The sequence below is a fragment of the Emydura macquarii genome, unplaced genomic scaffold, assembly GCF_026122565.2.
Source record: "Emydura macquarii macquarii isolate MOO-44397 ecotype Brisbane River unplaced genomic scaffold, CSIRO-AGI_Emac_v2 contig_1119, whole genome shotgun sequence".
In the NCBI taxonomy this organism is placed as follows: Eukaryota; Metazoa; Chordata; order Testudines; family Chelidae; genus Emydura; species Emydura macquarii.
In genome coordinates, this window is record NW_027131256.1 from 11410748 (window position 1) to 11424580 (window position 13833).

At 44.9% G+C, this 13833-nt stretch overlaps 2 protein-coding genes across 2 annotated transcripts in view; both read right to left on the reverse strand.

Moving 5' to 3' along the window:
* ZBTB11 (zinc finger and BTB domain containing 11) overlaps positions 1-1513 on the reverse strand; it is a 31878-nt gene extending 30365 nt beyond the window's left edge. Inside the window, exon 1 of the mRNA XM_067546171.1 lies at positions 631-1513. Within this exon, the coding sequence (XP_067402272.1) occupies positions 631-940 (310 nt within the window). The 5' untranslated portion in view covers positions 941-1513. The remainder of the gene's footprint in view (positions 1-630) is intronic.
* A 6857-nt stretch (positions 1514-8370) lies between these two features.
* Positions 8371-13790, reverse strand: RPL24 (ribosomal protein L24). Its single transcript, XM_067546178.1, has 6 exons — positions 13711-13790; positions 13509-13584; positions 11974-12084; positions 9803-9939; positions 9123-9186; positions 8371-8504 (listed from the first exon to the last, which is right to left on the reverse strand). Exons 1-6 carry the CDS (start codon positions 13713-13715, stop codon positions 8424-8426), a joined length of 474 nt encoding a protein of 157 aa, XP_067402279.1. The 5' UTR covers positions 13716-13790; the 3' UTR covers positions 8371-8423.
* Between the last annotated feature and the right edge of the window lie 43 nt (positions 13791-13833).

Sequence of the window (13833 nt, forward strand, 5' to 3'; positions counted from 1 at the left end):
GATTCGGTCTTCCTGGAGCCACCCTTTAGCACCTCGATCTTCTGGTAGCCTCAGTGAGAGTTTAGCAGGGATCCTACACTTAACATGCCAGTAACGGTAAGGCGTAGCAGCCCATCCCTGGACCCCCTGCCTGACAGATGCCGCAGGCTCTGACTGAGACACGCAGCTCACCACGGTTGCTGCGCTACTTGGGCTCGCGAGCAGCACCGCTGGAGACCGCGCCGCTCACTCTCCAGGGGTTGGCGAGCGCCAGACGAGAGAAGGAGAGAGAGCGAGCCCCGCCCAGACACGCTAGCTCCCGCGGGCAGCTGCCCGTCGCGCGCCGCGCCCACCTACTCCGAGCCCGCGCCGCTGGGGCGGGTCAGGGGCGGGCCGGGCTGAGTCCATGTGCGGCGGCAGCACAGCAAGAGACCAGAGCCGCTCACTGACACTGACACGGACAGTCCAGCCCAGAACCCGGCCCCGCTCGTTCTCCCCGAGCGGGCTCAGCGCCCTGCTGTGACCGCGAGCCACTGGCCCCGCCCGAGGGCACCCCAAATTCTCACCCAAGCCCCCAGCGCGAGCCAGCTCCCCCGCGGCGTGAGGATGCGAGCGCCGCCGCTCTCCGGGCGGCCCCCTCCCCCGCCTCACCTCTCCACCAGTATCGCTGCGAGAGCCCCTGCCAGGTCTGCAGGCGGGTGCGGTGGGCGCCGTCCGGGCCGAGGTGGGCGGCGCGGATGAGGCGGGCGCGGCGCTCGGCCTGCAGCACCACTTCGAGCTCGGCGAAGCGCTGCTGGTCCCGCTGCCGCCGCTGGTAGTAGAGGGTCCCGTCGCGCACCACGTAGCAGGCGGCCGCCTTGCGGATCTTGCGCTTGGCGTTGCCCTCGGTGCCCGGCGCGTAGGGCTCCCGCTCGTTGGTCAGGTAGCGCAGGATGGCCAGGTAGCTCTCCTCGCTGGACATGGCGCCGCCGGGCTGGGCGGGGCCCGCTCGGCTGGTGCCGGAGTCCCGGCCGCCGAGCCAGCCCTTGCTCCTCCGCGGGGCGTCTCAGCCTCTGGCCGCGGCTAGGGGCAGCTGGGGCCGGGCTCCCCCTTCCGCACCCAGCCCCGAGGGAGCTATGGGGCGTCAGAGGCGCTCAGCCGGGGAGGGGAGGAGAAGCTCCTGGGGCGTCACCCCAAGAGTTGGTCGGGGGGTCCCGTGGTCAGTCACGTAGGGGCGCCCCAGCTCCTGCTACGGCAGCGGGGGGCGGCTGCCGGCCGGGGTGTCCGCGCGGCCGGGGGCGCGGGAGAGCATGCGTCGCTGGGGGTGGGGTGGGGGGAAACGCCGAGAAGCGGCTCCGAGAAAGCCTCGCCAGCCGTTGGGCAGGAGGGAGGCCGTCGGGCAGCGGCTCCCTGGGCGGCGGCGGCGGGTCCGGTGGGAGCCGGGCCCGGGGGGGAACTGGAGTTTCCCAGCCAGCGGCGGCGGGAGGGAGGGAGAAGCTCGGGCAGCAGCAACGGAAAGACAAAATGGCTGCTGCACAAGCAGAAGTGAGGTCAGAGAAGCCCGAGGGGAGGGGCTGAGGGGAAGGTAGTTGTGCGGGAGGCTTCCGGAGCGCGCAGCGTCTATGGCGGCAGGGGCGCCATCTTGGAATCGGACGAAGCTGGGCTGAGGGCGGGGTGCCGCCATCTTGGAACTGGGCAACGAGTGCGCGGCTGAGTTCAGGTTGCTACTGTCTTGGAACACAGTAAAAGAAGCGCCGGAGTGAGGTCGGGCCGCTGCCATCTTGAAAGAGGGCGAACGCTCCCCTGAGGCTGAGAGGTTTACCGGTAAATTCAGGCAGCAGCCATCTTGAAAGAGGGCAAAGCTTCCGTCCGCCAAAACACCCCCTCCCCTTCCCCCCGTCAGACTCACCGAGGGAATCCGTCAGTGACTTTCCTTTCTGTAAAGGGTGTGTGGAGCGGACCGCTCGGCTTACGTCAGTGACATCAGCTTCTGTGCACCATTCATTGCCGCTCAGCCTTGCACGTTTGTTTGCTTATTTTCTGAGCGGTTGAGATCATGAAGCAACGAAATATGTAGGCACCGTAACCCCGTCACCTCGCATCTCCCAGTGTGTTCAAGCGTCCTTATACCACGATTCATTGCCAGCCCTCCGCAATCAAAATCATGAGTCAGGGTCCCCCGAATCGTGAAACTCATGAAGTCATATGATTTTAGAAAACATGTTCCTTCTGTTTGTCAAAGTTATGACTTTCATGCAATCTCTTACTTCCCCAACACGGAATATTAAAGTCCTAACAGCTGGCAGTATTGCAGGATACAGAACATGAAGATACCACCCCGAGCATCATTGTGTTCCACTGCCCACCATCACAGGTTTTGTTTGTTTATTCTGAACATGATTTCAGTACCTATAACTCTTCCCCAAAGGAGCAATTGTAAAGTGTAGGATCACCTTTATTAACATCACTATACACCAAGGAATTAAGGATTGGTGGCAATCCTTAACAGAGTGAAGGGGTTTTATATTATCAAATTATATTACAAAACTATTCTTATAATGGAAAGTCCAGTAGACTCCATTAGTTGTCTGTGGGACTTGGTGGTTTCAGATGAAGAACCAGTAGCCTCAGCAACTGGCAGACCAACTAATCTGTTGATTGTTTCCAAACCAATTTTTAGTAGTAGGAACCAGAAGAATATTTTGAACTGGATTGTCATGTTATCTGGGGTTATCTATTATATCATCAAGTCTGAAAATTAAAAAAGGGAGACAAGGAAAGTGCCCCAGTTTCTTAAAATCATGTGTATTTATGAAAGCAGAATATACAGCTAATATATGTGGTCCTGGTCTTTCCCTTGGACCTGAATGAATTGACCTTTGTTCCAATCCGGATGCAAAGAAAAGAATCAGGATCTTTGTAACAAACTCCTTCAGATGCGATACTTATTAAAATATAAATGCTTTCAGCATTCCCTAAAATGGTTTTGGAAGAGAAATAATTTGCTGAGTGGAGACTATAATCAAACTATGATCAGCATTTCTGAAATACCCATCATTTTCGTGTGTATGTAAAGTAATATGTTAACCCTTTAACATTTTAATGTCAAATTATATTTTTGTTAGAACACGTAAATCTATTGATCACTGTCAATAGAAATATAGGAACTGTGGACCTCTGTATAATGACAACATTTGAAGCATAGTCTTTTTAACTTAAAATCACTGCAGGTAACAGAACAGGTCCAAATATAATATCTTAAAATCTGTTTCCTCATTCAACTTGTTTACTTTAGAGCACACCCCTCCTCCAAATAAAAAGTGTACTGCTGATTTTGTCCTGAGTGTGAAAGCATGCTCTGGACAGCAAATCTCTCTTTAAAATATAGGTTTTGAAGTGGAATCTGATTGGCTAGCTATGGCTCTTCTTCTATCCAATTTAATTGTATTGATCACAGTTCATGAGCCAAATGTTGGGGAAAACATTTAAGGACCAATTTACATATCCACATTTCTCAGGTTCCAGCATTCACACTAGAGCCAAGAAGTCTTTTAGAACCTTAAAGTATCATCATCATTTCAATATTGCAATTAAAGCCTGGATCTTGCTAGATGTGATTCTGCCACAGAACATGCAATAGTCCAACTGGAGAAACCCACCCTGGACACTTCAGTCCTAGCCAACTATCTCCCAGTGTCAAACCCATCAATCCTGAACAAGCTCATGGAGAAGACTAGCCACAGGCCAACTACACATTCATGTAACTGAAGCCAACATTCTAGACCTGGCACAATCTGGATTTAGGCCAGGATATGGGACTGAAACTGCTTTAGTAGCACTGATGGGATGATCTCCTCCTGTCTATGGACAGAGGAAAGACATCCATTCTCATCTTCTTGGCTGCCTCTGCACTGTTTGATACTGTTGATAATGATATACTGTTCTGTACAATGATTTGAGTCCTTCCTGGAAGGAGTACAAAAAGGTGTGGTTTCCCAACATTACTCTGCACTAGACCCCACTTGTGGGCTTCCACAAGGATCAATTCTCTCTCTGCTCCTTTTCAACATCTATATGTAACTCCAAGGTGAACTGGTCAGCTGACAAGTACTCAAGTCAGTGTCAGCAATATGCAGATGACACACAGCTCTACCTGTCTTTCACCCCATACAACCACCAGGATGGTCCAGTGTGTCGATGAGTTCAGTTCATGGGTGAAGAACAGCTGGCTAATGCTGAACCCAAGCAAAAAAGAGGTGTTGCTGGGGGATAGAGGAAAGTATTTTGATGACTTTGCAGCCATGGTGCAGTCTCCTTTGACTGAAGGTTCACATCCACAATTGATCAATTCAGTCCACAGTCTAGAGGGAACTCTTGGGTTCCTCACTGTTGCTGAGCTATTACATTGCAACAGTTGCAAATAATGAAAGATCTGGCCTTAGTTATGTCTTCATCACCTCTTGGCTGGATTACAGCAAAGCAATAGACCTGGGCATGAAATCTTCAGCACTTCAGAAACTCCAACTAGTACAAAATGTTGCAGCACATCTCTCCAGCAACACAGGCTAACGTGAGTGCATCATACCTATCCTCTGTTCTCTACACCAGTGTTTCTCACTTCGGCGGCGCTGTCAGCTGTTTTCGGCGGCACGATTTCAGCAGCTTTCGGTTGCGCGATTTCAATTTTTCGCGGAACCCTGAAATTCATCTCACGGAACCCCAGGGTTCCACGGAACACCAATTGAGAAACACTGCTCTACACTAACTTCCCATAGAATATCATATCTATAGAGTATCAAATCAGGTTTAAGGTCTGCAAGCAGTGTGTTACCTTTGCTTGGTAACTTGGAGTTCTTTTTAGCTTGATTGGGAGGGAGAAAGCAGTTTGATTCATATGCAAATTACAAGAGATTCTTGCCTAATTGATTAACAATACTCAGCCATTTTAGTTTCTGTTCTTGGAGAAAGGGAGTGTCTTTGGCTGTGGGTTGGTCCTAAGACAAAGTATCTCACATAATGTGAATCATTTTCATATTTCCTTTACTTCCTACACGGATCCTATTTTGGGATAAACAGAAGCGGATAGCTTTTCTAATTTTTTTGAGGGCCAAAAGGAATCAGTCATTATTAATCATTCAGGGCACATCTGTTCTCTATATCCCATACATATACCTCCTTGTGGTGACAGCAGGATCCCTCCTAGGAAAGTTCTGGCATCCTCATGTAACCTTAACAAATATACCAATACAAATATTTTAATACATTGTCTGCTGGTAGCTTCCCCCTACAAACCACATTAAGGGGTTGAAATTAATTTAAACAGTAAAAACTGTAGTCAGTCATTGCAGTGCAAAAATACTTATTTTGGGTACCATTGTTTCACCTCACTTACTGTCTTACCCCCTTGACAGCTTCATGTCATACCTCCTCTACACGTACATAAAATAAGCTTTCAACTGATATATGATGTGGGTGTATACATTAAACTCCAAAAGCATCGCCATTTTTGGAGAATTGCTGTATGCTAAATTATTTCATTCTGCAGACCCTGTACAGTTTAGAAACTGAGTTTCTATCTACAGCTGCAGGTTAAACCTGAGGCTCTTTCTACAACAGAGAATTGAACTAGTAAGATAGCACTGGTGTAAAATTTTAATAATGCAGTGTGTCCACCCTAATTATGTTATGATTTTGTCACCTGTCCACACTTACATTGGACGAAAGATGCAGGTACCCAGATAACACTAAGTTTCCAGCACAGCTCCTTAATATGGAGTGGTTTCTGGAAGCCTAAAAGAAGTGTGGAAAAAGGTGAAACTTTGGTGAAGGATCCTTGCCTTGCCTGAAAACGGAGGCCCACATAAACACTCAACTCCCACTCTACTCAGCAAGGAAGGTGTCTGCTAGAGTTTTTCCAAAGCAGTTGTGACAGGACTGCACTGAAGTGGTAAACATGCGGAGAGCCAAACCAATAGTTTACTGCATTTCTGCTGCAAGGCCATGCACCCCACAGCAGCAGAACACATAGGACTTGAGGGGGAGATTTACTAATTGAGGTACCATTTCTGGATCTTACCAGTCAAGTCAGTGACTACTGGAATGATATCTTGCAGCCTAAGATGTAGGCTGTGCAACAAGGATTTTTTCCCTCCACATATTTGTGTCTTGCCAGACAACTAGTATCTGGAAGATCCACACGTGGAAGAGTCAGGCAGCAATTTGAGAAGTCCATGATGGACATTATTGCTATGTAGGAGTACATGGCTGTACATACTAAAAATCAAAGGGGTATGTAACTGAGGGATTTAAAAAATTGGAACTCCTACTCTGCTGGAGTTATTGAATGAATACTTGGGTTCCAGTTTTTTCCCCCCTTTCCCTCAAAACAAGCCCAGTAGTACATTGACAGGAAGTAATAATCAGCTAGTGATGCTGTCATAGTGCAAGCCTTATTGGATCACTGTGGCAGGTAGGTTTATATATAGAATCTAGACAAAGGGCATGATTCATGAAGAACACTGGATTTATCACAACTATTTCCACTCAGTGACATTAAGGGTGTCCCACCCATGGATTCTGGGCAAATATCTGCTTTACCATGCGTAAGGAAATCATTCCATGATTACTCAGATTTGGAGAGATGCTGATTTGATTAAATGCAAAAGTGGAAGGATGGACACATACTTTGGAGAGAGAGGAGGAAAAAAAACCCAAGATGTTGGTCACCCACGAGAGTTCAGCAACTAATGAAGTCATTACGATGAAATAAAAGTGAGGTAGTCAATGAAAGGTTAAGGACACAATGGGAGTTGAAGTAAACTATTCACAGCCCAACAGACAAGCTGTTGCATCAGAAGCTCATTTTGTTATTAACTCAAACTGTTCAGTTCTGTAATTAGAAGTACTCTGTGCAGCTTGAAATGATGGAAAACAGGATGGACAGTGAACTAAATACCATCTTTGATTAGCCATAAGCTACAGTGGCTGTTTCCCTTTATTTTTACACAAATTATGTCCTTAAGCCTGCATTTCCATGCTTTCATTTTAAGTACAAACTAACTTCTGGCTTTCGTATTTTTAATACTGTAACATTCTAATGAGAATTCATAGCCTTAAAACAGCTTAATATAGCTTTTTGTTTGAGAATAGTTAGCAATTGAACTTGCCAACTATATTTTAAATACTCAATTCCAATAGCAAATGTGTTTCGATCCTCTTTTCTGTATACCTGCAGGAAACATCTTGTAGCTGGTAGAAATGGGGACTGAAGGTCTTCACTTTTAAACCTTAAACCCTTCTTAAAGGTCTTCTTTATGCCACTCACCTCATACAGTGTGGTGGTGTTTTGATTCTCCAACAGACAGTCTCCTGAAATAAATCAACTTTACTCATACCACTGTACAATGAGGACACAGCATCCTATTTCAAAATGTAGAGGACCCTGATTGTACAGTAGAGCAGATTCCTCCAGCAACTGCACTCACCACCAACACAGCAAGCAATGTATAATTTCTAATGGTCTACACAGCAAAGAAAAACCCATGGCAGCCTGGCCCATGCCAGCTGACTCAGGCTCGCAGGGTTGTTTCACTGCTGTGCAGACTTCCAGGCTCAGACTGGAGCCTGAGCTCTGGGACTCTCCCACCGCACAGGGTCCTAAAGCCCAGGCTCCAGCCCAAGCCAAGACATCTACACAGCAATGAAGCAGCCCTGCAGTCAAAGTCAGCAGACACCAGCCAGCCACAGGTGTCTAATTGCTGTATAGACACCTCCTAAGTGTCTTCACAGCTACATGTTACTGTAAAGCTAAATTACTAGGTTGGCTTCCCAGGAAGAGGTTGAAATCAGGTATTGTAAAGTTTTAGTTGATTTAAGCCAGGAGAAGAGTTGTTTCCCATATCATTTATAAGAATGGAAATAGACATGTTTGAAATACAGCCCTTTAAACAAGCCAGTTTCTCAGCTCCAGCATTAACCACAGCTGAAACCAGTTCAAGAGGAGAACAAGTATGATTTTAATATTTTTAAATAATGTAAAGTTTCCTTCTGTTATACCAACTTCATTTTTGAAAGATAAAGACTGCGGATATTTAAGATACATCCCAATGATCTGCAATAACAAGGGCTAAAACTATTTCCTCAAACCTTAAATGCTACTTTTGCATTATATTTTCAGGTATCATTTGCCATCTTGGAATCCTGTATGTTTAACAGTTACACCCAGAACTGAGCCAGTTACTATTGTATGTAACTGGTTACATTTGATGCTGTTGCCTTCCAATAGTTAAAGGTAAATTTTTGTACAGAGTGGGTTTTTTTTTCTTTACCTACATTAGTCAGCCAAAGTAGACTTTAGTATGATTTAAATAAGCCCTTAGCCCTTCTATTTAAAATTAACAAAACATGTACAAGTTATGAAAGTCAGTCAGGTGTTTATTGAACATAACCAACCACTGTTTGACAAGTTAGCGCTTTCCACCAACACGAGGAGCAGAAACTTTCACTGGCTTCGCAATCTTTTGTTTAGGTGCAGCCTTCGTGGGAGCCTGTAAAGAGACATTAAACATGATTGAGGGGATGAAATTTAGTTCTCCAAACTAATGTTTCTATTTTTGGCTTTGAAAAGCTTTGCCAAATCATTTTAATTAGGACATTCATGAAAAGTCTACTACAGGTTAGACACCAAACTAAGAACTGATTGACACTGTATAATGTTGTAAACAATATACATATGCTGCATTAAACTTTACTCATTTCAGCATGGCATTATCACAGTTTAAGTTCAAGTAATCACACAATACAGAAAGCATAATACTGCTAATTACATGGAGGACAATGTGGATGCTATTGCTTCCCAAAATAGGTATACATCACCACATTATTACAGTCAGTTATAGGGCTAGTGGACTAATTACCTAGCCAAAGTCTCTCTCTCAGTTGTGAAATGCCTCTGAGAGACAATCTTATGCTAAAATACTGCTCTGTGACATTGTTCACCCTCAATAACCTGTGTTTTAACACAAAGGCTGGGCAACACAGTCTCCATATCAGAGAATGCTGAAGCTCAAACTTCTGCTAAACGAAACCTCAGGTTTCCAGTTAAAATGTTTTGCACTACAGTATTTCAGAATGCATTCACACAGCACTGACTCATTGCCATTTACCTTTGTTGTAGAGGGTACAGTCTTCTTGGTTGCCTGCTTAGCTTTCTTGGCTTCCTTGGCAGCCCTGTTAATTATATTTATAGCAAGAACTATAATGAACAAATTAACAGCTATTTCTCCCACTCACCCTGATCGCACTCTCTCAAAAGTGAAGCAAGTTCTATTAAGATAAAATAATTAAGAAGTTCCCATGGGACTAATATTTAAAATTAAGATATTTTGGCTCTCCTGTCTTCAACCGCATGAAGTTATATAACAAGATGATGGAGTATCATGACAAATTACATTTCCTATGCCCTGAACTATATTTCCTCACTATTTCAGAAGGTCAAATAAAAAAATATTACCTCGCCCACCTTGTATCTCTATATTTCCTCACAAATTCTACTTAAATATCAGTAAAATGGCAACTGTCATTAAGATACCGACATAATACCCAAGCATTGGGACAATGCTAAATTTTTAGAAGCTCAAGAAATATTAACAATCTTATGCAATTTATTATTTTACAGTCCCAAGCTATTAGTAGCTAATCCCTCCAAGTTTGTTTTCCAGTGGCCAACAGCCTGCAATACGCAAAGCACAGAGCCCTTCCACAATTTAGGGATTTGTAGAGGAAATCATCATTTAGAATATTGGAAATACTAAGGAGATTGCTGCAACTGACTAGAGATTCTCACCTAATGGCTTGTTCCCGCTGGGCCTTTCGTACTTCAGGCTTCTGATTTCTCTTGGCCATTATTTCAGCCAAAGACGCACCAGTGATAGCCCTCTGGAACTTGACGGCACGGCGTGTACGCTTCTTTTGTATTTCTTCCTAAAACGGGAGAGGTTTAAAACAGATAATTAGTGCTACAAAAAAATTAAACAAAACACCCCACAAAGGGCAATTAGCAAAGAGGGTTGCTGTGAAATCCAAATTTATCTGCGGCTATCAAATAGTAGTATACAGAATTACCATTGTATTTCAGACACTCCAAACAGGAAATTACTCTGTCTTGGCAAATGTTGACTACTGGCAGCCCCTGTCTCCACTTTGTGCTAACAAATGAAGCCAGAAGTGTAATATTCACTGAATGAAATGGTCTGTGAAATGTATGGAAAATAGCTAGATAAATTAGCAGCTATAATCAAGCTTGTTTGTTTGAATGGTCATGGAATGAACTTCCAGAACATTAGATGAATCAAGAGTCTGCTCATCTCTAGGAAATACTACAAAACCTTGCTCTCTGATAAAAGCTTTTTCACCATAACCAGAACATCAGCTTCACTGCTCCCAGACCCCTTTCCAAACGACCTACAATTCAAGAACAGCTTTCTATAACCCAAAAAGGAAGAAGAATGAGAGGTTGCATGGACTCTGCAAAGGACTTTAGTACTGCTGGTCCGTTTGAAGTGGCAGATTCTCAGGTATTATGGTGAAGAGCAGCTGTACAAGATCATAAAATAAGAGTTTTGTTTTTCCTTGCCTGACATTCAGTGTACAAATTTGAAATCAAAGTGTGTCTTGTTACAGTATTGTTTTTGAAACAGGTTAACTGATAATCCTCAGGATTGCCATTTATCTAAATAGCTTTGAGATGGTAAATCATTGTGCTAGTAGAAATTTTGCAATTCTTATACCAAAAATGCACGAATATTTGTTACTTTTTGTGCTTTTAATGTCCAGGCCCCAATTTTAAAGACTTGCATATAACTTCAGCTACACAACTCCAGTGACTTTTGCTGGAATTGCACAGAGAAAATGTAGAAGATTTCTGGCTAAGGGCTTGTTTCACTAGGCTTTTAGGATTGCTCACTAACTTAAGTACTTAACCCATAAGTAAAGGCTAGTGTGGACAATCCCAATGCATTTGTTCCAGGATGCAAAGGTTTGTTTTTGTAACAGGGGTAGCCTGGAACAACTGCCTGGGGAGATAACTGGCAATTAACACAAGTTTTGGGGTTTTGTTTTTTAAATTAGTGTAAACATATTCTCCTAGCTGTGTATGCACTTCTCTGCTCCAATCAAACTAAATGCTAGAAACACTCCTGACTTGCTATGATTTTACAGAACACTTTTCATCATATGATGAAGACTTTTAAAAGCCCATGCACTTGGAATATAGATAAGATCACTGGAAATGCATATAAAACAAATTCCATACTGTAGCCCCAATTAAAATACATTTGTATCTCCAAAGATTTCTATTTCATAGCCAAAATTTTCAGACAGATGGGAGCATTTTTGACACCAGCTGTTTGTAAAGATAACATTCTAACACCAGTTTACCATACCACCACAAGCAATGCATTTATAAAATTTCATTTTTAGAAAAACAAAACAATCCAAGTTACCACCTATGGATTAACCAGCATCTTCATCATTTATGGATCAATTTTTATGTCATGAACGTTAATCAGCGTGTTCAGTCCTTAGCCCAGCATGGCCCTGACTGGGTCCTCAAGGCACTACTGAAATATATATTAGTAGTCTGCGCTCAACATGTCCACCTTCCAAATGTGATCCAACATAATACTACCCCCCCCCCAAGACTGCAGCCGTGGTGTGAGATTAACCAGTTTTCATTTCTATGTGCCTGTCATTAGCAAAGCCATGAGCCAAAACACTGGAATTACATGGAGATGGTGTTTGTGTGTAGAAATGTCTCCACAATCATGAGGGCTTGAAAAACCTCTTTACAAACATGTAGATTTACATTCTACAGAACTCAATTACCGGTATATAGGATGGTCCAGAGAAACCTGCTCGTCAGTGGCAGCTATAATGCTTGTTCTGAGACACGTAGGAAACTATTTTTCACTTTAAAGTTTAAATCAGTAGTAGTCACAACACATGAAGTATACTTACAGACTGTCCTTTCTTGTGTTTGCGCCTGTACAGAACAGTCCAGTTGATCTGACGTGGATTTCTCTTGGAAAGAAATGCAGACTCACATTTTGCATTCAAGAATTGGAAAACCTGGGAAGTTGAATGTATATTTTTAAGGCAACTGTTTCTAGTTAAATAACCAACAACCACAAGTTAGGATCCTTAACAGAATGCATTTTCACTTCACTGATGCATTAAAGTGAAGACTTCAGCTCATTTTTTAAAAAATAGAGACTCTTCTAAACAAAAATGAAAAATACACGTAAGTTTACCATGTGACATATTTAAAACATCTTTTGAGATTAAAATATACTAACTTATACATCATTAATACAAAAAACCGGTCTGTTATAATACAGAATGACATTCTTTTGTGGAAGATATCATTCTAGTCCAAATTAAGACCAATTTCTAGGTTTACGTTTGATACCCTGCATGCTAGTCTTTCATGGCAGAAATAACAAGGAAACTATGATATTTGAAAGTAAAGAAATTCCAAGTCCAATTTACATTCAGGCTTTCCATCTAACCTTCTGAGTGACCAATGAAAGCATAAACATTCAAAACAAATTTCAAGACTGAGTCAATGACTACACTGAGTACCATGCTAAATATCTGTCTGACTCCACAACTAAAGTACAATTTTCCAGTACAAAGGAACTGGAAGCAGGCAATTCTTTTAGTTATAAAAGTAACCATTAATACTTATCCCCAGCCATGAGACAAGGAACGCCTAATATCAAAACAGTTACCAAAATTCCTCCACTCATAATGTTCCTTATGTGAAGTTACTCTCTCAAGAGTAGGCAAGCCCATGTGGCACCAATTGCATAATACAACCTGTGCTTTAAAAAGCCATTCCCACCAACGTATGCCAAGACGAAAAAGGTCAGTACATTCAGGCCAGTGTTTGCAGTGAGATTCACTACAGTATTACTCGAGGCGGGGTCCAACTTTACTGTTACAGCGGGGAACACGACAGCTTCTGTCCCCAAACCACGAGCATCTGTCTGAAGTTTCAGGTTAGTGATTCAACGCACAGTGAACTCCTTTCCACGCAGCGGGCCGGCCTCGGCAGCCCAAACTAGCTGGGATTCAAAGCTTTCCGCAGGGCCTAGGGATTTCAGACCTCCTATTTAAAGCCACCCCTTCCCCAAGCGCGAGTGAATTGCTCTTTGCCCCCAACATCTCAGTGACAACACGGAGAGCTGCCCGCAGCACGCTGCCTTCACTGAGCCAGCCCCAGACACACCAGAGAGACGCCTCGCCAGGCCGGCTGGGGTACGAGACCCCAGCGCGCAGCCTCCTGCGACAGGGGAGCTCGGGCCGCCCTGCGCTGCTGAGGGGTAGCGCCCGTCACTTCCATTCAGCAGCCAGACAGAGTTCGAGCCCCGGGGCGCAGCCGCTCGCAGGCCGGCTCGGCCGGTACCAGCCCTCTCCGCCCCACCGCGCGTGGGGGTCTGCACTTGGTCCCGCCCTCAGGCCCGTGGGCCCCGCTCCGAGCCCCCCCTCACCTTGCCGTCCGTGCGGGCGTAGCGGCGGCCGTGGCCCGGGTAGATCTTGTAGCCGCTGAAGCTGCACAGCTCGACCCTGCCGGGAGGGAGTAGAAAGAGACAACAGAGCGGGTTAGCGAGGCGGAGGAGGCCGGCCCCGCGGGGGGCTCGGCCCAGAGGATGGGGCCGGATGGTTTCGCCGGGTGGCGGCGGCGGCACTTACTTCATGATGGCGGCGGCAGCGTTGACAGCTCCAACCCCGGCGCCTCCAGCGGCGAAGAGAAAGAGAGGATCATGGGAAACCGCCTTTTATAGCCGGCGCAGAGCACACTGGGAAACGTCTGCC

Bases quoted from the DNA above. Each gene is read 5' to 3' on its own strand.
- RPL24 (XM_067546178.1), bottom strand. The intron at 12,085-13,508 runs GTGAGGGGGGGC...TCAACTTCCCAG, and splicing joins ACGCCCGCACGGACGGCAAG to GTTTTCCAATTCTTGAATGC. The intron at 9,187-9,802 runs GTGAGAATCTCT...TATAATTAACAG, and splicing joins CAGCGGGAACAAGCCATTAG to GGCTGCCAAGGAAGCCAAGA.